We start from the raw sequence: 26904 nt of genomic DNA, 5'->3' as shown, positions 1-26904 counted from the left end.
AATGGTGGAGCAAAAAGGGTGCTGCAATTGTCAGAAGGACGGATGGGTCGCAGGAGCTTGGCAATGGTATGACAAGTGAACCGTTGGATTCTGAGTATTGGTGGTTAGAGAATGAACTGAAGTGGACAACCCGGGTTCTTATCAAGTTTTGACCCTGCGCTACCGAGATGGGGAGGAGGAGATCTTGCTGATGTTTCTTGGACATGTCTTGTTTGGGGAAACATGCATTTGTGTGGGATGTTTTTGGTCATGTGATATATAAGAGGAAAGATATGTTATGTTTATTCCTTTTGAAGAATGCTCACGCTAGTGTTCTTTGGTGTGTGTTCCAGATCTTGGCAGTTGTTACAGGGATCTGGAGCAGTCACCAGGCTTCTGCTGTGTGCTATCCGTTACATGCATGCACTATACTCTCCATGTCCAGCTGCTGTTCATCTGCCTTCCTTCTGTTGCAGGATGATACTCTATTCCTAGGGTAGCCAATTTTGCCAGAGAAAAATACCAGCCATTTTTTGTTGTTTAAGGGGTCTGCATGGGTCTGGGTGTGATAGTAAATAGGGCTTTATACAAAATTGCATGTATTCATTTATTATTATGCCTTTTATTTACTTTAATTATGTCAGTGATTGTTAATGCACCACCAGAACACCTTTAAAATTGCTTTCTAGTTATAGTCGCTGTTTGAAGTAAGTACAGACAAGGGGTAAATATACCAGCTTTAGGTGATTTTGCTTATTTTTGTACCAGCCGTAACATCAAAATACCGATGTTGGTAAATCTATCCGTACTGGACAGTACCAGCCCATTTTAAGCACTGCTCATATTGGTGTACCTGTTTTATAGTTCTTTTTTTAATTCAGCTACTGTGACATCAGTAAAGTAAGGTAAAGCATAATCAGATCCTCCTATCCAGATATAGAAATGTTAAACAATGAGACTATTGTGGACTAACTAAATCCCAGGTTCCGTGGTAGGCCAAATAGCTTCTGGATAAACCACTTACCTCATTGTGCCTCATTTTTTTTATTCATATAAGCTTCAACGAGTTTAAGTGGGTTGGTTTAGAGTTCGTAAACTGGCTCAGTGAGTTAAAGCATTGTGATAAAACGCAGTGATCGTCACTTTACGATTTCAAAAGGTTTTTGGAGCTGACACAGCCTTCCATTCTTGTGCGTTAAGTCCCGAGCTTAAAACATGGCGTGAATTGTATTGTATTGAATTGTAATACTATTTATATAGTGCTTACTACCCCTAACGAGGCGTTGAATCGCTTTTCAGCGAGTAGCACGCTACTTCGGAACCCAACAAGAATTAGTGATGGATTAGTATCAGGAAATATGAGTACAGTTTTAGTATTATTATGAGTTAATTTGAGCCGTGGATATGAAAGTTTGTTATTTGTGGAAAAAAATACATCACTGTTTAGTTGTTTCTAAACTTGCCGCATATATATACTTAGTGCCCACTAAATATATAAACTTATCTTAGTTTACTGATGGCTAATATTGTCAAAATAATATTCCTAATTTGATTTAGAAATTATCAGTTTAAAAAAATACCATGTAGTGATGTGGGGTATTACATAAAAAAAGGGAAAAAAAATAAAGCAATGTTTTGGATTCTGGAGTTGTTGCATACTTTTGCGGGTGGCGTAACCCATCACTTGTAGCTTCTAGTCTGTTTTCAACATTATCAATGACGTCACCACATTGCATAACACGTGTCTGTTTTCTCTTTTTACAGGCAGCTCAGCTGTCGGCACAAAACAATATTGTAGCGAGAAACGTTCGGCAGCGAAAATGAGCGATGCAGAGGGGTCTCCAATAACAACAGGTAAGGCCATAACCGTATCCGTACAACGAGAGAAGCTGGGCGTTGACTCTCTGCTATCAAATAGCGGGACAGTTCTCCATCGAGCAATATAATTCAATGTCCAAGTCTATTTAAATTCTAGAGCACATCGGCCATGTTGGGTGTAGCGATTTTTTAAAGACTGTCCAGCGTGTGAAAAGGAAGTGCAGTCCCTTGTCGCTTTTGCAGCACTAGACCGTTTAACTTTAGGTTCACGAGGTGCAGTGGATTTCATTTACTCTCTTACCAAATCGGTATCTTAACAGTTGGAAAGAAAAGAGACCACACGTTTCTTTCCCACAGACACGCGGCAAAATGTAATTTTGGAAATGTAAGGAAACCTAACAAAATTATTTCAGGACAAATACGCAACATATCGTTTTAACATGTATGCAAAGGACATAATCTCTCTTTCCCCCACAAAGGTGTCGCCCATGGACCCTGAATTGTTGGAATAATATGCTACGTTGTGGAGTGGAGTACACGCGCCTGTAGTCACACAATTTTCAAGGATGTCATGTCAAAGGTTCCACCTGTGTTTACGGGCATACATAAGTGCAACAGGTGGCTGATATTTCCAAATGACACTTTTCCGGGGCGTATAGTTTATCCAGTCCTGATGAGAGCCCGGGACCTTATGGCCATTGTACTTTATAGCTGAAACATGTTGACTTCTTTATAGGGCGTAGGACCATTATCTCCCTAGGCCGCCCCTTTTATTGGTTTTTAATCATACAAGGAACACCACAAAAAAGATTAGATACCTAGGTGTTCTGAGGTATTATTCTTCTAAGACCCCAGCATGAGATGTTCTCTGTGGAATATGATCAAGCCCATTCTGGTTTGTAGGGACCAGCTAATGAAGCATGACACCTAAAGGGTGCGTGAGGGTCTAACAAACATAAAAGGAATGATGTTGACTTGTTAAGGTAAAGCCTTATTCTTCGTACAGTAGGTTACTTTTTGGTGTGAGGTGTTAACAGAATTAGAGGTAGCTTACTGAAAAGATGGCTGCAGGCAGCACCAGCCATTTTGAAATCGAGGCCTGCATTGGCCAATGTTAGAATACGTGAAAATGTTGGAACAAATGAAGCTTCCTCAGCGTAATGTCTTTATTTCAACTACATGGTAATCCTATTGTGGTAATGCTATTGTGCATTTAATTGTAAAGACTTTTCCTCATACATTCAGAACCTTTCTAATTATTTTGGCTGTTGTGTACCTAGTTTGGGTTTAGTTATGTCAGAGGTGTGTGAGTTGCTGCAAATAAAACATTTACATAATAGTGCAGTCAGAGTCAATGGAATTGAGCGAACGGGGGAAGCAAATGTATGGTGCACATTTCACTAAATTACGTGACAAAGAAAAATGATGTGCCTAATGCTTCACATTTTGTGATAGTTTTACTTCACTATTTTATCATTTTTTGCACGTTAACACTGCCTGCAGTGGTTCTACTTTATTAGTATTGATTCAACACACAAATAAAGTAAGAACAAAGGGAAAGAAGACAATTCAACCCTTCCAAGGGTATAAGTTGTTACATATTTAGAAACTTTTGATCTATTTGAACTAGAAACAAAATCGTTTTTTGTCAATTAAACCTGCAGATAATGCGTCATTTGCTGCATAATGTGGCAGATGCAGAAAACCATGATTATGCATAAGATGCCACAACCACAAAATTGAATGATTTCTTTGGCTTCCTGGTTATTGTGCTCCTCCTCCATGTGTAGAAAGTCTAGCAGCTTGTAAGAGATCACACATATTTCTTCATGTTTTCACAACGAAATACTCATGTTTCATCTTGAAATCATTAATGCAAGTCTACAGTCCTTCATAGGTTTTTCTGTTCAGACACTGTCGGGAGAACGTCTATGTCTTAGTTGATGTTATCAATTTGTGGATTCAGCTTAAATTTGAAAATGCCGACTACCATATACTTTCGTAATAGGTTTTTTTTGTAAAAGAACAAATTATGGTATTATTTTACTTCTCAATCCTCAATTTTTAGCTGTATGTTTACAATGCATTGGCTAAACATTGATTAAATGTGGGACACACAATAGTGTTGATTTTATCATGGTCGCTGCTATACTTTCCTTTTTCCTGCTGTGGAACTAGGTGCAGTATGCTGCAGAAATATCTCAACGACTTGAATGTTACTTCCTTGAAGAAACAGTGAATCAGCAGGTCAGAAGTTTGAATACTGGCATTGGGCAATTACTTTTTCCCCAGAAGAAGGCCATAAAGTAACCACCATAAATTAGGAAATAATAACAAAATAATTACAGTGTGTGGGCTGTTGCATAAAACAAGTTATGGGATCCAGTTGCGCCCGGCAGCAAAGTGGGAGAAGAAGTGGAGATTGACTGGTGAACAGGGACAAGACGCCTGAGGTGGGTGTCAACCGGCAAAGATAGGTGAGTTATAAGGTGTGGCTAAAGTGAAAGTGTGTTTGAGGAAAAGGATGTGAAAGCCGTGAGGAAGAGGAGATGTGTAGGGGAGGTTAACATGTTTGAGAATGGCAAAAAAGAGGGTTATTCTTGGCAAAGGAGGAGTTGAGGGTTAAGGCTATGTGTGTCTGTGTGGGAAGCCTTTTAATGAGAAAAGAGGGTGTGATTGTTTGAGAATGGAATCGTAAGGGGTGTGTGGGGGACATGGAGGAGGATCTTGTAGACCAGGATTTGAGAAGATGGCTCGACCTCGAGATGTGAAAGGAAGGTATGAGAGAATGGTGAGGTGACACAAGAGCTGTGTGTGTGTCGAGCTAGAAGAAAGTGAAAACAGGAAGAAGGAGCATGGTGTCAGAAGATAGAGAGAAATGGGGAGTGCAAATAAAAGTCTGAGGGTAAGAGATAGGTATGTGAGCTAAAGAAAATGAGATGAGGTAGGGAATGTGTAGGAACACACATTTAAGAAAGAATATCAAAAAAAGAATCCAAAAGAGAGGAGGTTGAGAAAGAGAGAATAGTATGAGACATAATGGAGGGTAGATCGTTTTTTTCTTTTTAGAAGAGAGTACTAGATAGATGCCTAACCTGTCATATTGTTAGTATAAACAGCAAATGTGACACCATTGCTCCAGAGAGTGGCAAATAAATAATTTTTAGCCTAAGCTGGCAAAGACCTTTCCTCTAGACCTCATGGTGGAGAGGTAGGTTGCAGAAGAAGGCAGAAAGAAAGAGGATGTAAGAAAGAGATAGAGGGGTGAGGAAGTGGGAAACGTGAGAAATATAGGTTGTGAGAGAAAAGGACAAGACAGAGGCGTGGGTGAATGAAGAGTGAGGAGGAGGCAAGGGTAACAGAAATAGATGAAAATACAAATGAAAGTGAACAAAAAAATGAGAAGAACTTGAGAAAAGTCATAAATAAAAGCTAAAGATATAAAAGAGTACTGTGGTGTAGATTGGGATAGAGCGGGTGTAGTACAGTTAAATGGAGTAGCACAGATCAGAGTGGTGGAGATAGACTTGGGTGGAGTGGGTTAGACTGGAATGCATTAGTTTGGGGTAGATTGGAGTTTCATGGGGTTGATGGGACTGGACTGTAGAGCATTGGGTTAGATTGGGGTAGGTTGACTTGTAGTGGGTTAGATTGGCATGAATTGGGGTAGAGTAGGGTAGATTGAGATGGAGTGGGGCCGATTGGAGTAGGCGTGGAGTTGAGTGAAATGGAATAGATTGGAGTAAAGTGGAGTGGGATAGAATGGGGCAGTTTGAAGTGGGTGGAGTGGGGTAGATTGGAGTCGAGTAGGTGGGGATGGAGTAGATTTGAGTGGAGTAGATTGGAATGGGGTAGAGTGGCCTGGCATAGACCTGGGTAGAGTAGAGTGGAGTGAAGCAGATTGGGTTAGCGTGGGGTAAGTTGGAGTGGGGGACATTGGGGTGGATATTATTGGTTAGTTTGAGATAGAGTGGAGTAGATTGGGGTAGAGTCTAGTTTTGTGGAGTAGGATTGATTGGAGTGGGGTAGATTAAGGTAGATTGGATTGAAATGGGGTGGATTGGAGCGTGGTCGATTGGGGTTGAGTGATGGGGGAATATTAGGGGGGTTGGGGTGGATTGGGATTGAGTGGGGTAGAGTACAGTGAAGTGGGATGTGTACAGGGGTCAATTGGGTTGTAGTGGGTTTGATTGGAGTGCAGTAGATGGTGTAGATTGGAGTGGCATGGGGTTGATGGGACTGGACTTTCGTGCTGTGGGTTAGACTGGGGTAGGCGTATAGTGGGTTAGATTTGCGTAGAGTGGAGTAGATTGGGATAGATTGGTGTGGCGTAGATTGGGGTGGAGTGGGATAGATTAGAGTGGGGTAGATTGAAGTAGATTTGAGTGGGGTAGATTGGAGCGTGGTCAATTGGGGTTGAGTGAGGTGGGGAAGATTAGGGCACAGTTGGGGTAGATTGGGATAGAGTGGGTTAGAGTACAGTAAAGGGGGATGGGGTAGTGTAGGAAGTTGGCTCTGTATGTGCTATTTCAAAGTAAGGAATAGCATGCACAGAGTCCAAGGGTTCCCCTTAGAGGTAAGATAGTGGCAAAAAGAGATAATACTAATGCTCTATTTTGTGGTAGTGTGGTCGAGCAGTAGGCTTATCCAAGGAGTAGTGTTAAGCATTTGTTGTACATACACATAGACAATAAATGAGGTACACACACTCAGAGACAAATCCAGCCAATAGGTTTTTATATAGAAAAATATATTTTCTTAGTTTATTTTAAGAACCACAGGTTCAAATTCTACATGTAATATTTCATTCGAAAGGTATTGCAGGTAAGTACTTTAGGAACTTCAAATCATCAAAATTGCATGTATACTTTTCAAGTTATTGACAAATAGCTGTTTTAAAAGTGGACACTTAGTGCAATTTTCACAGTTCCTAGGGGAGGTAAGTTTTTGTTAGTTTTGCCAGGTAAGTAGGACACTTACAGGGTTCAGTTCTTGGTCCAAGGTAGCCCACCGTTGGGGGTTCAGAGCAACCCCAAAGTCACCACACCAGCAGCTCAGGGCCGGTCAGGTGCAGAGTTCAAAGTGGTGCCCAAAACACATAGGCTAGAATGGAGAGAAGGGGGTGCCCCGGTTCCGGTCTGCTTGCAGGTAAGTACCCGCGTCTTCGGAGGGCAGACCAGGGGGGTTTTGTAGGGCACCGGGGGGGACACAAGCCCACACAGAAATTTCACCCTCAGCAGCGCGGGGGCGGCCGGGTGCAGTGTAGAGACAAGCGTCGGGTTTGTAATGGAAGTCAATGGGAGATCTAGGGATCTCTTCAGCGCTGCAGGCAGGCAAGGGGGGGGTTCCTCGGGGAAACCTCCACTTGGTCAAGGGAGAGGGACTCCTGGGGGTCACTCCTCCAGTGAAAGTCCGGTCCTTCAGGTCCTGGGGGCTGCGGGTGCAGGGTCTCTCCCAGGTGTTGGGACTTAGGATTCAAAGAGTCGCGGTCAGGGGAAGCCTCGGGATTCCCTCTGCAGGCGGCGCTGTGGGGGCTCAGGGGGGACAGGTTTTGGTACTCACAGTATCAGAGTAGTCCTGGGGTCCCTCCTGAGGTGTTGGATCGCCACCAGCCGAGTCGGGGTCGCCGGGTGCAGTGTTGCAAGTCTCACGCTTCTTGCGGGGAGCTTGCAGGGTTCTTTAAAGCTGCTGGAAACAAAGTTGCAGCTTTTCTTGGAGCAGGTCCGCTGTCCTCGGGAGTTTCTTGTCTTTTCGAAGCAGGGGCAGTCCTCAGAGGATGTCGAGGTCGCTGGTCCCTTTGGAAGGCGTCGCTGGAGCAGGATCTTTGGAAGGCAGGAGACAGGCCGGTGAGTTTCTGGAGCCAAGGCAGTTGTCGTCTTCTGGTCTTCCTCTGCAGGGGTTTTCAGCTAGGCAGTCCTTCTTCTTGTAGTTGCAGGAATCTAGTTTTCTAGGGTTCAGGGTAGCCCTTAAATACTAAATTTAAGGGCGTGTTTAGGTCTGGGGGGTTAGTAGCCAATGGCTACTAGCCCTGAGGGTGGGTACACCCTCTTTGTGCCTCCTCCCAAGGGGAGGGGGTCACAATCCTAACCCTATTGGGGGAATCCTCCATCTGCAAGATGGAGGATTTCTAAAAGTTAGAGTCACTTCAGCTCAGGACACCTTAGGGGCTGTCCTGACTGGCCAGTGACTCCTCCTTGTTTTTCTCATTATTTTCTCCGGCCTTGCCGCCAAAAGTGGGGCCTGGCCGGAGGGGGCGGGCAACTCCACTAGCTGGAGTGTCCTGCTGGGTTGGCACAAAGGAGGTGAGCCTTTGAGGCTCACCGCCAGGTGTGACAATTCCTGCCTGGGGGAGGTGTTAGCATCTCCACCCAGTGCAGGCTTTGTTACTGGCCTCAGAGTGACAAAGGCACTCTCCCCATGGGGCCAGCAACATGTCTCGGTTTGTGGCAGGCTGCTAAAACTAGTCAGCCTACACAGATAGTCGGTTAAGTTTCAGGGGGCACCTCTAAGGTGCCCTCTGTGGTGTATTTTACAATAAAATGTACACTGGCATCAGTGTGCATTTATTGTGCTGAGAAGTTTGATACCAAACTTCCCAGTTTTCAGTGTAGCCATTATGGTGCTGTGGAGTTCGTGTTTGACAAACTCCCAGACCATATACTCTTATGGCTACCCTGCACTTACAATGTCTAAGGTTTTGTTTAGACACTGTAGGGGTACCATGCTCATGCACTGGTACCCTCACCTATGGTATAGTGCACCCTGCCTTAGGGCTGTAAGGCCTGCTAGAGGGGTGTCTTACCTATACTGCATAGGCAGTGAGAGGCTGGCATGGCACCCTGAGGGGAGTGCCATGTCGACTTACTCGTTTTGTCCTCACTAGCACACACAAGCTGGCAAGCAGGGTGTCTGTGCTGAGTGAGAGGTCTCCAGGGTGGCATAAGACATGCTGCAGCCCTTAGAGACCTTCCTTGGCATCAGGGCCCTTGGTACTAGAAGTACCAGTTACAAGGGACTTATCTGGATGCCAGGGTGTGCCAATTGTGGATACAATGGTACATTTTAGGTGAAGGAACACTGGTGCTGGGGCCTGGTTAGCAGGGTCCCAGCACACTTCTCAGTCAAGTCAGCATCAGTATCAGGCAAAAAGTGGGGGGTAACTGCAACAGGGAGCCATTTCTTTACACAAGCCCCCCCCAGCCCACAGGCCAGGAGACTCAGCCCAAGCTGGGAGAGTCTTCCTAGTCTGTCAGGCGAGGAAGAGTAGGAGAAATAGGCTGGTTAGTTGCAGGGCCTACTCTGCCTTACATCCTTCTGTTCAGGTCATTCCCTTTGGGGAACTGACCTACTTCCACAGTGATAGGACCTAGTCTGAATTGCCTCTTGTCTGCCTCTTCAATGTCTCCACCCATTCTTTCTATTTTGGTCTTAGAGGTATCCACCTCTGCTGACCTTATCTTGGCCAGGGTTACCCCTAGCTTACCCAGAGAGGTTACCCAGAGCTGGAGTAACCCCACCATGACCAATAGGGTCAGGGGGCCTAACTTGCTATTTGGCATGGGGTCAGACCACCATGCTAAGGATAGTGCAGCCATAAAGGCTAACACCCAGCAGAGGCCACTGACAGCTGTCAGTGCCCAGAACCACACCTTTAGCTCTTCACCTAAAAGGGAAGGGGCTAAGTTACAGGCCTCTTTGGGTTCAGGTTGCCTGTCTGCTGTATTAGAGTGGGGGGTTACCACATCTTGTAGTAAACACCCTTCTTCCACTCTTTCTTCTGTTAGCTGAGGAGCCACCCACTCAGGTTTAACAGTTGCCTGTCTAGCCAGGACTTCTTGTGGGTCAGGTTGGACTTTATCAGGGCCATTTTTGGAGTTCTCCCCTACTGGAGCAGAATCTCCTTGGCTTGCTGTAACCTTGGCTAAAGGTTGTCCACCCTTCCTACTCTGTTTTCTTTTCTTCTTCTTCTGGGGCCTGCTTGCATTTACTGCAGAGGCAGGACTTCCAGAATCCTTGGGAGAGGACTGGCACTGGACCAGTTCCTCTCTTGGGCTCTGACTAACCTCTGGGTAGTCATTTCCAAGGAGACAATCAAGGGGGAGGTCTGTACTGACTACTACCCTTCTCCAGCTAAGAGTGCCACCCACTTCTATGGGCACTAAAGCCACAGGCCTCTTAGTGACCCTGTCTAGGCTAACTCTTACCCTGGCAGTCTCACCTGGGATGTACTGGTTTGAGAGCACCAGCCTGTCATGCACAATAGTGTGACTGGCACAAGTGTCTCTCAGGGCAGTGGTTGGGATTCCATTCACCAGTAGGTGGTGGAAGTGTCTACTTCCCTCTGGAATCTCCAACTCACCTGTTGGGCCCTGTTTCCAGTTGAAGGCTAGGAAGACCTCCTCATCTGAGGAGTCATCTCCCATGGCTACACTGGTTACCCCTGGAATTTTGTTCTGGGGTTTGTTTTTGGGACAAGAAGTGTCCTTGGTGTGGTGCCCAGACTGTTTACAGTTGTGGCACCATGCCTTAGTGGCATCCCAGTTCTTACCCTGGTACCCACCTTTGTTTTGGGTTGTGTCTTGGGGCCCACCCACCTGTTCTGGTTTTTGGGGGCCTACAGAGGACTCTTTTTCTTTGTTTCTAGTGTCACCCACTTTCTCCTGGGGAGTTTTTGTAACCCCTTTCTTTTGGTCACCCCCAGTGGAAGTTTTGGTTACCCTAGTCTTGACCCAGTGGTCTGCCTTCTTTCCCAATTCTTGGGGAGAAATGGGACCTAGGTCTACCAGATACTGATGCAACTTTTCATTGAAGCAGTTACTTAAAATGTGTTCTTTCATAAACAAATTATAAAGTCCAACATAGTCACACACTTCATTTCCAGTTAACCAACCATCTAGTGTTTTTACTGAGTAGTCTACAAAGTCAACCCAGGTCTGGCTCGAGGATTTTTGAGCCCCCCTGAATCTAATTCTATACTCCTCAGTGGAGAATCCAAAGCCCTCAATCAGGGTACCCTTCATGAGGTCATGAGATTCTGCATCTTTTCCAGAGAGTGTGAGGAGTCTATCCCTACACTTTCCAGTGAACATTTCCCAAAGGAGAGCACCCCAGTGAGATCTGTTTACTTTTCTGGTTACGCAAGCCCTCTCAAAAGCTGTGAACCATTTGGTGATGTCATCACCATCTTCATATTTTGTTACAATCCCTTTGGGGATTTTTAGGATGTCAGGAGAATCTCTGACCCTATTTAAGTTGCTGCCACCATCGATGGGACCTAGGCCCATCTCTTTTCTTTCCCTTTCTATGGCTAGGAGCTGCTTTTCCAAAGCCAATCTTTTGACCACCCTGGCTAACAGGGGGTCATCTTCACTGAGAGCATCCTCAGTGATTTCAGAAATGTGGGACCCTCCTGTGAGGGACTCACCATTTCTGACTAACACAGTTGGAGACAGGACTTGAGGGGTCCTGTTCTCCCTATTTAGGACTGGAGGAGGGACATTGGCCTCCAAGTCACTAATTTCTTCCTCTGTGATGTCATCATCAGAGGGGTTGGCTTTTTCAAACTCTGCCAACAGCTCCTGGAGCTGAATTTTGGTAGGTCTGGAGCCAATGGTTATTTTTTTGATATTACAGAGAGACCTTAGCTCCCTCATCTTAAGATGGAGGTAAGGTGTGGTGTCGAGTTCCACCACATTCATCTCTGTATCAGACATTATTTTGCTAAAAGTTGGAAGACTTTTTAAAGAATCTAACACTGTTTCTAGAATCTAATTTCAAACTTTTAACAAACTTTTAAACTCTAAAAGAAAATGCTAAACAGGGACTTAACACACAAGGCCCTAGCAGGACTTTTAAGAATTTAGAAAAATTTCAAATTGCAAAAATGAATTTCTAATGACAATTTTGGAATTTGTCGTGTGATCAGGTATTGGCTGAGTAGTCCAGCAAATGCAAAGTCTTGTACCCCACCGCTGATCCACCAATGTAGGAAGTTGGCTCTGTATGTGCTATTTCAAAGTAAGGAATAGTATGCACAGAGTCCAAGGGTTCCCCTTAGAGGTAAGATAGTGGCAAAAAGAGATAATACTAATGCTCTATTTTGTGGTAGTGTGGTCGAGCAGTAGGCTTATCCAAGGAGTAGTGTTAAGCATTTGTTGTACATACACATAGACAATAAATGAGGTACACACACTCAGAGACAAATCCAGCCAATAGGTTTTTATATAGAAAAATATCTTTTCTTAGTTTATTTTAAGAACCACAGGTTCAAATTCTACATGTAATATTTCATTCGAAAGGTATTGCAGGTAAGTACTTTAGGAACTTCAAATCATCAAAATTGCATGTATACTTTTCAAGTTATTCACAAATAGCTGTTTTAAAAGTGGACACTTAGTGCAATTTTCACAGTTCCTAGGGGAGGTAAGTTTTTGTTAGTTTTGCCAGGTAAGTAGGACACTTACAGGGTTCAGTTCTTGGTCCAAGGTAGCCCACCGTTGGGGGTTCAGAGCAACCCCAAAGTCACCACACCAGCAGCTCAGGGCCGGTCAGGTGCAGAGTTCAAAGTGGTGCCCAAAACACATAGGCTAGAATGGAGAGAAGGGGGTGCCCCGGTTCCGGTCTGCTTGCAGGTAAGTACCCGCGTCTTCGGAGGGCAGACCAGGGGGGTTTTGTAGGGCACCGGGGGGGACACAAGCCCACACAGAAATTTCACCCTCAGCAGCGCGGGGGCGGCCGGGTGCAGTGTAGAAACAAGCGTCGGGTTTGTAATGGAAGTCAATGGGAGATCTAGGGATCTCTTCAGCGCTGCAGGCAGGCAAGGGGGGGGTTCCTCGGGGAAACCTCCACTTGGTCAAGGGAGAGGGACTCCTGGGGGTCACTCCTCCAGTGAAAGACCGGTCCTTCAGGTCCTGGGGGCTGCGGGTGCAGGGTCTCTCCCAGGTGTCGGGACTTAGGATTCAAAGAGTCGCGGTCAGGGGAAGCCTCGGGATTCCCTCTGCAGGCGGCGCTGTGGGGGCTCAGGGGGGACAGGTTTTGGTACTCACAGTATCAGAGTAGTCCTGGGGTCCCTCCTGAGGTGTTGGATCGCCACCAGCCGAGTCGGGGTCGCCGGGTGCAGTGTTGCAAGTCTCACGCTTCTTGCGGGGAGCTTGCAGGGTTCTTTAAAGCTGCTGGAAACAAAGTTGCAGCTTTTCTTGGAGCAGGTCCGCTGTCCTCGGGAGTTTCTTGTCTTTTCGAAGCAGGGGCAGTCCTCAGAGGATGTCGAGGTCGCTGGTCCCTTTGGAAGGCGTCGCTGGAGCAGGATCTTTGGAAGGCAGGAGACAGGCCGGTGAGTTTCTGGAGCCAAGGCAGTTGTCGTCTTCTGGTCTTCCTCTGCAGGGGTTTTCAGCTAGGCAGTCCTTCTTCTTGTAGTTGCAGGAATCTAGTTTTCTAGGGTTCAGGGTAGCCCTTAAATATTAAATTTAAGGGCGTGTTTAGGTCTGGGGGGTTAGTAGCCAATGGCTACTAGCCCTGAGGGTGGGTACACCCTCTTTGTGCCTCCTCCCAAGGGGAGGGGGTCACAATCCTAACCCTATTGGGGGAATCCTCCATCTGCAAGATGGAGGATTTCTAAAAGTTAGAGTCACTTCAGCTCAGGACACCTTAGGGGCTGTCCTGACTGGCCAGTGACTCCTCCTTGTTTTTCTCATTATTTTCTCCGGCCTTGCCGCCAAAAGTGGGGCCTGGCCGGAGGGGGCGGGCAACTCCACTAGCTGGAGTGTCCTGCTGGGTTGGCACAAAGGAGGTGAGCCTTTGAGGCTCACCGCCAGGTGTGACAATTCCTGCCTGGGGGAGGTGTTAGCATCTCCACCCAGTGCAGGCTTTGTTACTGGCCTCAGAGTGACAAAGGCACTCTCCCCATGGGGCCAGCAACATGTCTCGGTTTGTGGCAGGCTGCTAAAACTAGTCAGCCTACACAGATAGTCGGTTAAGTTTCAGGGGGCACCTCTAAGGTGCCCTCTGTGGTGTATTTTACAATAAAATGTACACTGGCATCAGTGTGCATTTATTGTGCTGAGAAGTTTGATACCAAACTTCCCAGTTTTCAGTGTAGCCATTATGGTGCTGTGGAGTTCGTGTTTGACAAACTCCCAGACCATATACTCTTATGGCTACCCTGCACTTACAATGTCTAAGGTTTTGTTTAGACACTGTAGGGGTACCATGCTCATGCACTGGTACCCTCACCTATGGTATAGTGCACCCTGCCTTAGGGCTGTAAGGCCTGCTAGAGGGGTGTCTTACCTATACTGCATAGGCAGTGAGAGGCTGGCATGGCACCCTGAGGGGAGTGCCATGTCGACTTACTCGTTTTGTCCTCACTAGCACACACAAGCCGGCAAGCAGGGTGTCTGTGCTGAGTGAGAGGTCTCCAGGGTGGCATAAGACATGCTGCAGCCCTTAGAGACCTTCCTTGGCATCAGGGCCCTTGGTACTAGAAGTACCAGTTACAAGGGACTTATCTGGATGCCAGGGTGTGCCAATTGTGGATACAATGGTACATTTTAGGTGAAGGAACACTGGTGCTGGGGCCTGGTTAGCAGGGTCCCAGCACACTTCTCAGTCAAGTCAGCATCAGTATCAGGCAAAAAGTGGGGGGTAACTGCAACAGGGAGCCATTTCTTTACAGGTAGATTGTTGTACAGGGGTAGAATGGGGTGTAGTGTGTTTGATTGGAGTGCAGTAGATGGGATAGATTGGAGTAGCATGGGGTTGATGGGATTGGATTTGCGTGCAGTGGGTTAGACTGGGGTAGATAGGCCTATAGTGGGTTAGATTTGCGTAGATTTGTGTAGAATGGAGTAGATTGGGGGTAGAATGGATTGTGGGGGGGTAGTCTGGGGAATATTGGAGTGGGGCAGATTGGGTTTAAGTGGATTGAATTACATTGGGGTAGAGTGGAGTGGGGTTGACAGGGTGGGGTGGTGTAGATTGGAGTGCAGTGGAGTGGAGTAAAAGAGTGAGGCACTTTGGATTTGGGTAGATTGGCGTGGGGACCGATTGAAAATGCTGACCCACACCCACAAAGCTCTTCTCAATCAAGGACCAGCATACATCAACTACCGCCTGAATTTCCACCAACCCCTCCAGACATTTGTACTCCACCTCCCTCTCCCTTGCACAAATCCCCGCATCTGAATGAGCAACTGTGGAGGATGCTCCTTCTCGTACCTCGCAGCGAAATCCTAGAACCACCTCCCCTTTCACCTTCAGACCTTCTCCTCCCTTGTGGAATTCAGAAAAGGACTCAAGACCTAGCTGTTCAACTGATTTAAGCAGCTACACTTAGCACCTGGATACCTTTGTGGGTGACAAGCCACGCTTTACAAATCCTGTTTGATTAGAATGGGGAGATTGTGGTAGTTTGTAGTTGAGAAGGGTGGGTTGGGGTGGAGTGAAGGTTGGTAGATTGGGGTGAAGTGGGGTAGATTGGAGTGGATTGGGGTCAATTGAAATGAAATCCATTGGTATTTGGTCCATGCTCTGGAGAAATAAAAGGAAGTGCCCTGAGACATAGGGTGGAAAATTAGGAGGCAGCTGGATAAGACTGATAAGCCAGCTACTGGTATGTAGTGGGTGGGCTCTGAGTCCTTTACTGTATACAATACCCCTCGCAGCATCAGCACATGTGCACCGTTGGGTGAGCCTTAACCCCTACGGTGCTTTGGACGAGGTGGTCTCGTCCCAGCACACGGTTCCTGTGTGCCTGGGACGAGACCACCTCGTCCTGCACCGGGCCCCCGGGGGAAGCGCTAGCGCTCCCCCTGTGGGCCCCCCACCCACACACCCCCGTCAGGGATGAAAGGGGAATCGCTTCATCTTTCACATCCGACACCCCCACACCCCACCCAGTGACGTCTGATGACGGCAGCACGTGATTGCGTGCTGACGGCATCAGAGGTCGCCTCCCGTCGTGCTGGAAGCATGCTTCCAGCGCGATGCGGTAGAGAAATGCTCAGCATTTCTCTTCCACTCGGGAGGATGGGGATGGGGGTGGGAGGGACATCGGAAGAAAGGAAAGGCTTTTCCTTTCTTTCGATGTCATTCTGAGCATTTCTGCAGCAGAAATGGGCACTAGATTTTTTGTTGTTGTGTTTTCTAATAAAGGGAGCGGCCCCTTGGGCAAGGGTCGCTCCCTAGGGGGCCATATAATTTTTAGGCCCTTTCTGCCCCCCCCGGGGCAGAAATGCCCACTAGACACCAGGGATTTTTTTTTTCTTCTAATAAAGGGAGCGCCCCTTTGGCAAGGGTCACTCCCTAGGGGGCCATATTATTTTTAGGTCCTTTCTGCCCCCCCCCCCGGGGCAGATCGGCCCAATATAATTAGGCCGATCTGCCTCCAGGGGGGGCAGAAATGCCCACTAGACAACAGGGTATTTTTTTTTTTTCTTCTTTTATGTGCAGGGAGCGAGCCCTTAGGCAAGGGTCGCTCCCTGGGGGGCCAAATTGCGTTTAGGCCATTTCTGCCCTCCCGGGGGCAGATCGGCCTAATATAATTAGGCCAATCTCTAGAAACCAGGGATTTTTTTTTTGTGTTTTCTAATAAAGGGAGCGGCCCCTTGGGCAAGGGTCGCTCCCTAGGGGGCCATATTATTTTTAGGCCATTTCTGCTCCCCCCCTTCCAGGGGGGGGCGAAACCTCTAGGCACCAGGGATATATATATATATTTTTATTTACTTTATGTTTTTATGTATGGGGAGCGACCCCTTAGGCAAGGGTCGCTCCCCTGGGGGGCAAATTGTATTTATGCCATTTCTGCCCCCCTTGGGGGCAGATTGGCCTATTTTTGTTAGGCCAATCTGCCCCCTTTGGGGGCAGAAACGACTATACACCAGGGATTGGTGTGTGTGTGTTTTGTTTGGGGGGGGCAGCCCCTTGGGCAAGGGTTGCTCCCCATAGGGACACATTACTGTTGGCCATATCTGCCCCGTTGGGGCAGATTGGCCTATTTTTGGAAGGCCCATCTGCCCACAAGGGGGGCAGAAAGCTCACCAGAGACCGGGGAAGATTTTTTTTTCTTCAAAATAAGAGGGTGGGGTTATGGCCATACCCCCACCCCAAATAAATGGGGCCAAAGTTGTTCTGCCCACCAGTGGCCATATGGGGCAATTACCCCGATCCACACCCGGGGGGGGCAGACAGTCTACTAGATGCTATGAAATAAAAAAATAGTGGGGTGGTGACTACCAACCAGTATGGGCCTGGTTATGCCCTCACCCGAACTGAAGGGGCTAACAGTCATTCAGCTCTCCCCTGCACACTAAAACATCTTATCCCATGGCAAGCAAGAGGACATTTTTTTGGGGGGGGTTTTTGTTTTACATTTGGGCCATAAGAGCTTGGTAACTCTCAAAATCGCCCAACCTGGAGCGGTGAGGGCTGCACTTTTTTTTACTTTGGGACGCTGCCATGTAGAAAAATTCACAAGACCTAGACCCATCTGAAAACTAAACATCTGGTTGATTGCAGGGTGGTGTGCTTCACATGCACCCTGCACCATTTCCTTACCCACAATGCCCTGCAAACATGCAACTTTGCTGGAAAGCACACATTTTTCCCACATTTTTGTGATGGAACCTTCCAGAATCTGCAGGAATCCACAAAATTCCTACCACCCAGCATTGTCTCATCTATACCGATAAAATTTCTGCTTCACTTGTCAACCTAAAAATGTTTTGGTTTCAAACTGCCCTTTTGGACCCACTTTGGTTCCCCCTCAATTTAGACGTGTTTTTGGCTCTTCCGTGTCACAAACACTAGGCCACCTCCACAAGTGAGGTATAATTTTTACCGGGAGACTAAGGGGAACGTTGGGTGGTAGGAAATTTGTCCCGGTGCAGTGATCCCACACAGAAATGTGGGAAAAATGTTTTTTTTTTTTTTTTTTAGCTAAATTTGAGGTTTGCTGAGGATTCTGGGTAGGAAAACATTGGGGGATCCACGCAAGTCACACCCCCCTTGAATCCCTCAGGGGTCTAGTTTTTAGAAATGTCTGGGTTTGGTAGGTTTCCCTAGATGGCTGCTGAGCCCAGGACCAAAAACGCAGGTGCCCCCCGCAGAAACAGGTAGTTTTCTATTTGATAATGTTGATGTGTCCAGATAGAGTTTTGGTGCATTTCCTGTTGCAAGCAGAAGGCCTACCCACACAAGTGAGGTACCATTTTTATCGGGAGACTTGGGGGAACACTGGGTGGAAGGAAATTTGTGGCTCCCCTCAGATTCCAGAACTTTCTGTCACCGAAATGTGAGGAAAAAGTGTTTTTTAGCCACATTTTGAGGTTTGCAAAGGATTCTGGGTAACAGAACCTGGTGAGAGCCCCACAAGCCACCCCGTCTTGGATTCCCCTAGGTATCTAGTTTTAAAAAATGCACAGGTTTGGTAGGGTTCCCTAGGTGCCGGCTGAGCTAGAGGCCAAAATCCACAGGTAGACACTTTGCAAAAAACACCTCAGTTTTCTTTGCGAAAATGTGATGTGCCTACCCACACAAGTGAGGTACCATTTTTATCGGGAGACTTGGGGGAACATAGAATAGCAAAACAAGTGTTATTGCCCCTTGTCTTTCTCTAAATTTTTTCCTTCCAAATATAAGACAGTGTGTAAAAAAGATGTCTATTTGAGAAATGCCCTGTAATTCACATGCTAGTATGGGCACCCCAGAATTCAGAGATGTGCAAATAACCACTGCTCTTCAGCACCTTATCTTGTGCCCATTTCGGAAATACAAAGGTTTTCTTGATACCTATTTTTGACTCTTTATATTTCAGCAAATGTATTGCTGTATACCCGGTATAGAAAGTGCAAGGTGCAGCTCATTTATTTGCTCTAGGTACCTAGGGTTCTTGATTAACCTACAAGCCCTATATATACCCACAACCAGAAGAGTCCAGAGAGACGTAACGGTATATTGCTGTCAAAAATCTGACATTGCAGGAAAAAGTTAGAGTAAAACGTACAGAAAAATGGCTGTGTATTTCACCTCAATTTCAATATTTTTTTATTTCAGTTGTTATTTTCTGTAGGAAACCCTTGTAGGATCTACACAAATTACCCATTGCTGAATTCAGAATTTTGTCTACTTTTCAGAAATAATTAGGTTTCTGGGATCCAGCCTTGGTTTCCCACCCATTTCTGTCACTGACTGGAAGGAGACTGAAAGCACAAAAAAGCATACAAATGGGGAATGTCCCAGTAAAATACCAAAATTGTGTTGAAAAATTGGGTTTTCTGATTGAAGTCTGCCTGTTCCTGGAAGCTGGTGGTTTTAGCACTGCAAACCCTTTTTTTGTTGCCAATTTTAGGGAAAAAAACACAAGCCTTCTTCTGCAGCCCTTTTTTTCATTTTTTTTTTGTAAACTAACTTTTTACTGTATTTTGGCCAATTTCTTGGTCTCCGAAATGTTTACTGTATTTTGGCTAATTTCTTGGTCTCCTTCAGGGGAACCCACAAATTCTGGGTACCTCTAGAATCCCATGGATGTTGGGCAACTTTGGCGTGGGTAGCTTATGTGGACAAAAGGTTATGAGGGCCTAAGCGCGCCCTGTCCCAAATAGTAAAAAAAAAAGGCCTGGCACCTGAGGGGGAATAGGCCTGGCAGTGAATGGGGTTAAAAAACGGGAAAATACGAGAAAAATAAGTGGAAATGTAGGGCGGAAAAGCAGAACTTCTGAGCGTTTTTTTGCCTTAAATACTGGTACTGGGGAACATCCTCTCCCTCCTGCCCCTTTCACACTACAATTAGGGATGTGCTTGGTAAGGCATAGCAGGGTCCCCAGCTTGTGAAATTTAAGATTCATTGGTAACTGTACATGTGAATGGCAGCAGAAGGATCTATAGGAAGTGATAGCAGCAAAACTGCATAATATGACAATAGCAGTTACAGCTGTTACAACCGGATGCTGTGTGCAATAGGACAGAAACTTCACTCACGAAATCACAATGAAAGCCCGAGCTACTGACTTAGAATGTCACGTACGAAGGAGAAATGGCAGCACTCCCATCGTCACTCACTCATCCACCGTCACTCACTCATCCACCTATACACTAATCTCGGTGGATTAGGCACATGCTCCAAAGATTTGTTTGTAACATATGTACCACTCTTACATTTGCTGTACCTGTGTTCTGTGAGAAGCAGAAGATTGAACCACAGCTGCTGACTCTGCTCAACAGCAAAGAAAAGTTTGATTTGTGGATGGCTTCTATGTCAAAAGGGAGCTTGTTTTGCTGCTGTTGTGCTGTACTTGGTCTATGATGAGGCAATTCAACCACCTCAGTGGATCCAGACTCAACTTTTTCTACAGAGGCAGCACCATAGCATGTTTGCAAGGACGGGAATTACGCCTTTTTGTAAGGATAAATTGAGAAGGCCTACCAGCAACTCCAAGTTATCATGGTCCAGAGTAATGAGCTTCAAAGGGGGTAGGGGTTAATTTAGGGAACCTGATCTTATGGACTGTCCTAAAGATAGAAATAAAGGAATATTAATCTGATCCCATGTATCAAGTTGGCATGAGGGAGGCTGCAAGTTGGCGAGCGACTGGTATCCTAATGACACCTTTGTATACTATGAGGTCGCGAGGACTTATTTTCGGCTTGGTCTGGGACAGTTTTTACACCACGGGGCATAACAGATGTAGAAAGAACTGTATAGGCATCATTTCCAGTAGCACCACCGGTGACCGTTACGTTAGGGGCACTGCTGACACTGGGGACTGGACGTCATCTTATCTCACTGATATGTATGGTGCTACAGACAGAAACAAATATTGGACTGCTAAGGGTGAGAAACATCTGGGAAGTGGATGTCGAAGTTCTCCGATGTGGTCTGGGCTAAGATCTGCGAGCTGGTGAGGTCTCTGTCTGACAATGCCCGGTCAAGCTAATTAATTTTAATTTGCCAAATTGTGCATTCAGGACACTTATGGGTTTGCACAGAACTAATCCACAGCACTCTCCCACATGTCCTCGTTGCAGGGTTGGGGAGGCAGACTTTATGCAGATGTCATGGGCCTGTCCACAAGTGAGTGAGTTTTCAGGGCAGATATTAATTAGGTTGAGTCAGACCACTACACTTACTTGCCCACCCACACCTGCTAGGCAATCTTGTTTGCCCCAAGAAACATAAATTAGCATACCGGTTTCTACAAGTTGCCCTGGTACTGGCAAGGAGCTGAGTGGCCATCATAATGATGGGACTCCGTACCCCACAGAGGAATGCAGGGTTCAAGATGCCTCTGAATGGGTGGCAGGAAAGGGAACGCAGATGAGTGTCACCCACTCAAATAATAAATTACTAGTAGATGGGGAAGTGTGGCGAGTACTATGTAATAGGTTCCTGGGCCAGGAGGTAGACTCCTCGGAGGAGGATTTCCTGGCAACTGATTGACCAGGCTAAAAGGATTAAGCAAGATTACTCCTAATATTTCAAGGTAGTTAATACAGACAGAGACATATTCACATAAGGCAACATGATCTGAGTGGGTCCAGCAAGCGTAAGGTTTTGGCTTTGAGTGATCAGCTCTGAACCCTAGTACTGTACAAGTTTTATTTGTTAACATGCCTGAATGCATGGTATTATAATGAGGGATATACAGGGAGTGCAGAATTATTAGGCAAATGAGTATTTTGACCACATCATCCTCTTTATGCATGTTGTCTTACTCCAAGCTGTATAGGCTCGAAAGCCTACTACCAATTAAGCATATTAGGTGATGTGCATCTCTGTAATGAGAAGGGGTGTGGTCTAATGACATCAACACCCTATATCAGGTGTGCATAATTATTAGGCAACTTCCTTTCCTTTGGCAAAATGGGTCAAAAGAAGGACTTGACAGGCTCAGAAAAGTCAAAAATAGTGAGATATCTTGCAGAGGGATGCAGCACTCTTAAAATTGCAAAGCTTCTGAAGCGTGATCATCGAACAATCAAGCGTTTCATTCAAAATAGTCAACAGGGTCGCAAGAAGCGTGTGGAAAAACCAAGGCGCAAAATAACTGCCCATGAACTGAGAAAAGTCTAGCGTGCAGCTGCCACGATGCCACTTGCCACCAGTTTGGCCATATTTCAGAGCTGCAACATCACTGGAGTGCCCAAAAGCACAAGGTGTGCAATACTCAGAGACATGGCCAATGTAAGAAAGGCTGAAAGACGACCACCACTGAACAAGACACACAAGCTGAAACGTCAAGACTGGGCCAAGAAATATCTCAAGACTGATTTTTCTAAGGTTTTATGGACTAATGAAATGAGAGTGAGTCTTGATGGGCCAGATGGATGGGCCCGTGGCTGGATTGGTAAAGGGCAGAGAGCTCCAGTCCGACTCAGACGCCAGCAAGGTGGAGGTGGAGTACTGGTTTGGGCTGGTATCATCAAAGATGAGCTTGTGGGGCCTTTTCGGGTTGAGGATGGAGTCAAGCTCAACTCCCAGTCCTACTGCCAGTTCCTGGAAGACACCTTCTTCAAGCAGTGGTACAGGAAGAAGTCTGCATCCTTCAAGAAAAACATGATTTTCATGCAGGACAATGCTCCATCACACGCGTCCAAGTACTCCACATCGTGGCTGGCAAGAAAGGGTATAAAAGAAGGAAATCTAATGACATGGCCTCCTTGTTCACCTGATCTGAACCCCATTGAGAACCTGTGGTCCATCATCAAATGTGAGATTTACAAGGAGGGAAAACAGTACACCTCTCTGAACAGTGTCTGGGAGGCTGTGGTTGCTGCTGCACGCAATGTTGATGGTGAACAGATCAAAACACTGACAGAATCCATGGATGGCAGGCTTTTGAGTGTCCTTGCAAAGAAAGGTGGCTATATTGGTCACTGATTTGTTTTTGTTTTGTTTTTGAATGTCAGAAATGTATATTTGTGAATGTTGAGATGTTATATTGGTTTCACTGGTAATAATAAATAATTGAAATGGGTATATATTTTTTTTTGTTAAGTTGCCTAATAATTATGCACAGTAATAGTCACCTGCACACACAGATATCCCCCTAACATAGCTAAAACTAAAAACAAACTGAAAACTACTTCCAAAAATATTCAGCTTTGATATTAATTAGTTTTTTGGGTTCATTGAGAACATGGTTGTTGTTCAATAATAAAATTAATCCTCAAAAATACAACTTGCCTAATAATTCTGCACTCCCTGTAAAGGTAGCCAAATGTTGACTGCTAAACGTAGAGTAAAATAAGGCCCACAGCTTTATCGTATAGATCTGCAGTGCATCTGGATGAGCAACGGGGGAGGAACACCATCTGCTTTGCTTCCATCAGTGTTTCACAAAAATACACTTATGGGAGCATGGAGGCATCTGTTTAAGAGTAGTCCATAGCAGGTACATCCTTACCAAAGATTTCAGCCTATACAGCATTGCATTGGCAGCATCTACACCCAAAGGCAAATTGTTGAAGGTGGTACAGGGACTTGAACCCTCAAAGGTGTTGGTCCCTGACAAGTTCTGATTTTTACATGACATTCTGACCTCTTTTTGTGGGAAGCGCTCACAAACATAAAAAAAAGAGATACTGTCCTGGGTGTCCATCCTCTAATGATGAACAAGGCCTACATAGCTGTCAGCATCTCGCAATCTGACAGTCATATGATCTATATCTCTCCTTGTTCGAGATAGAAAGCTGTTTTGTAAAATGTTAGTTATGAGACTGGCTAATTTACTACCTGACCTAATACATCTGGATCAAGTGAGTTTTTTTCAGGGAATGGAAGGCATTTCAATGGGTGGATTGGGTCCTCATGGCTGATATCTTCGGGGGCGGTTGGGATTCAAGCCAGATTCATATGGGAGCATATTAGCAAAGTATCAGAATTGAGGATTAGGGTTAATGGCAGACTTAAAGAAAGATTTCATATAAAAAGGGCTTTTCTATTTTTTTTTTTAAACTCTATTTTATTAAATTTTGTTCGAAAGAACAACAGATGAAGAAAAAAAACAGTGCAGTGCATATCAGTGCGAGACATCATAGTATGTACACCACCCGAGTGTCAAAGAACAGACATGAAATATGCAACAAACTGAGCAATGCCAAGTAGTACAACATTGGACATCCCCAACCTTCCTTGCTGAAAATTCGCTGAGTAACCAATTCCTCATAATACCATAGGCACAACAACATAATTATACCACAGTTGGTTGTCACATCTTCCGAACCACACAACAACCCCAGCATTAGCCCTCATATTCAGTGCTGCGATCAGAACTGGACTCACCCGATCCCAAGAAGTGTTCCAGTAATGTCCCCCAAGCCATTATATCTCTTAGGGCACCCTCTTTCCTACGTGTCATTCTCATATTCTGCTCTTCAGCAGCTTCCCACTCCAGTACATCTCGGGTCCAGAAAGGAATAGTAGGACACCGAACACTCATCCAGCCTGTATCCCCTCTACGTCTAGCCAATACCAATGCAAGCTGTGCCTATGTGGGATACGCTTGCCTTTTGATCTACACATCACACCTAAAAGACAGGTCAGTGGTGTCGCCTCGAGCCCCAATCCCGTGACCCTATCTGTTATCTGGACCACCTCTTGCCAGAAGTGTTGCACCTCCCTACAGGACCAAGCCATGTGGAAAAAGGTCACACCTATCTCCCCACATCTAGGACACCCAACCACCTTTGTGTGATCTATCTTATTAAGACGGGCAGGCATGAGATACACACAGTGAACAAAGTTAAAATTTAAGAGCTTAAATCTGTTATTACAGCAGACCGTGCGCACCAACGATAGAGCCATATCCCATTCCGCATCCTCCAAAGAGTCCTCCAGTTCTCGATGCCATGACCTGTACGCCACACACTCCAAACCTGGCCAATTCCCCTCTCCTCCCCCCCCCCCGGAGCGCTTTATAAAACCAGGTAATCAAGTGAGATTCCTCCCCCCAGTTTATCAATCCATTCAACACCTGTGATGCAGGAGGAACCATCGGAAATCCAGACCAAATCTCTCGAGCCATCCTCTCCATCTTAGCGTTCTGCAGAAACTGCCCAGGGCTCAGTCCAAACGTATCTCGTGCCTCCTGAAAGGATATGAACTCCCCATTGGGATATAAATCACCCGCTAATAAGCAACCTCCCACTCTCCAAGCATCCATTGACATTACAGTATCCATATTCCTAAAAGGGGCTAATTCCCATACCTTCAACTCCCGGTCAAATGGAGCAGAGCAAATCACTTTCTTGACCGCCTGTTCTCAGATGCATACAGTGGTTTTAACCAGGTAAGGGACAGCAGCCTCCGCACGACCTCCTGTCATCAAGGTATGCACCAATTCCTCTCCTTCCATTATACCCAAAAAAGTCGCTTCTCTCAGTTATCAGCCGGCGACATTCACTTTGCAGCATGTTGCAGGTGTGCTGCATAATAATAATGCCTGATATTCGGAATAGCCAACCCTCCGTCCACCACCTCCCTCTACATTCTGGACAAAGCCACTTTACTACAACGCCCGTCCCAGACCAGTGATATCAACAAGCTATCCAGCCGTTTGAATAGTGGAGCCGCTAACGGAAATAAAGAGTTCTGCACAAGATAGAGGCACTGCGACAAAAACATCATCTTGGCCACCGCTGCCTTCCCCATAACCGAAAGAGGCAGCCTATTCCAAAACGAGACAGAACGCTCCAGCCCGGTCACAACCCGCTCAACATTGTGCTTCAAATGCACCTCCACCGTATGAGTGACCCAAATGCCCAGGTATCTAAAACTTTCGATCTCCCACCTGAGCCCCACCCCCGGCAAATCCTCCAACAGAGCACCACTTAAGGACCCCAAGGGAAACAGAAGCGACTTCCTCATGTTCACCCAAAGCCCAGACATAACCCCGAATTCTTCCAGTAACCGCAACAACACATGCACCGAAACTCCCGGCTCCCGTAGATATAACAACGCATCATCAGCATACAGAGAGACTATGTGAGTGACCCGTCCCACCCGCACGCCCCAAGGCGCCAGTTCCCTACGAAGCCAAACCGTCAGTGGTTCCGACGCCAAAGCAAAAAGAAGCGGGGAGAAAGGGAAGCACTGCCTGGTACCCTTCCCGATTATCCAGGAGTCAGAGAGCTCCCCGCCCACCCAGACATATGCAGTAGGTGCAGTATACAGCAAACGAACCCAAGAGCAGAAATGAGGGCCAAATCCCATTCCTTGCAGCACTGCCAGTAAATAGCCCACTCAACCATGTCAAACGCCTTCTCTAGATCCAACGACACCAGCAATAAGTCTTCCCCAACACCCATAGTTTCATGCAGGACATGTGTTAAACGATCTAAATTATAAGCTGTGCTACGTCCAGGTATGAAACCACATTGATCTTCGTACACCAATCCCTGAATCACTCCAAGTAGCCGGGTAGCCAGTATTTTACATAGAATCTTTATATCGCTATTCAGCGTGGTAAGGGGGCGATAAGAAGAAGGGTCACAAGGGTCCCCGCCAGGCTTAAGCATTAGACAGATGATGACCTGACGCATGGTTTCTGGGAGAATACCCTGCACCGAGCCTCCTCAAACACCTCCAACAACTTCTCTCTCAGCTGAGAGGAAAACGTTTGGTACAGCTCAATTTGGAATCCATCCCCACCCGGAGATTTAGCCTTCGAGAGCACCTCCACAGCCACCGTCACTTCCTCCACGGTTATCTCGGCATCTAGACTCTCCATATGTTCTGATTCTAGCTGCGGCAAACACATCCGGCGCAGAAACCGATACTAGTACGCCAGCGCAGGACACGCTCCACAAGTGTGCCACCAAAACTCAGAAGATGTCCCTCCGATTAGTGACTTGCACACCATCAGCATCCCCGATGCACAAAATGGGAGGAGAGTCAACCTCCCGCTTAAGGATCCACGCTAGTAATTTACCAGACTTTTCACCCTCCCTATGAAGGCGCTGTCTATATGATCTGAGAGTGACCTTATCTAATGTCTCCCAGCAGCTACTAACCTTCTTATACAATCTGAGCTGCTCTGGGTCTATTTCCCCAGTTAATTCTACATGATGTTGCATTTCCTCCAGCTCCTTCTCAGAACTGGAAAGCTCCTGCTCCAT

General features: G+C 46.2%; 1 protein-coding gene across 1 annotated transcript in view; it reads left to right on the top strand.

Annotated features, from left to right (window-relative positions):
- Positions 1–1728: 1728 nt before the first annotated feature.
- Positions 1729–26904, top strand: part of C6H1orf50 (chromosome 6 C1orf50 homolog) — an 85135-nt gene continuing 59959 nt past the window's right edge. Inside the window, exon 1 of the mRNA XM_069240771.1 lies at positions 1729–1833. Coding sequence (XP_069096872.1) covers positions 1800–1833 — 34 coding nt within the window. The 5' untranslated portion in view covers positions 1729–1799. The remainder of the gene's footprint in view (positions 1834–26904) is intronic.

Source organism: Pleurodeles waltl, chromosome 6 (assembly GCF_031143425.1).
Source record: "Pleurodeles waltl isolate 20211129_DDA chromosome 6, aPleWal1.hap1.20221129, whole genome shotgun sequence".
Taxonomy (NCBI): domain Eukaryota; kingdom Metazoa; phylum Chordata; class Amphibia; order Caudata; family Salamandridae; genus Pleurodeles; species Pleurodeles waltl.
This window is presented reverse-complemented; position numbering and strand designations above follow the sequence as displayed.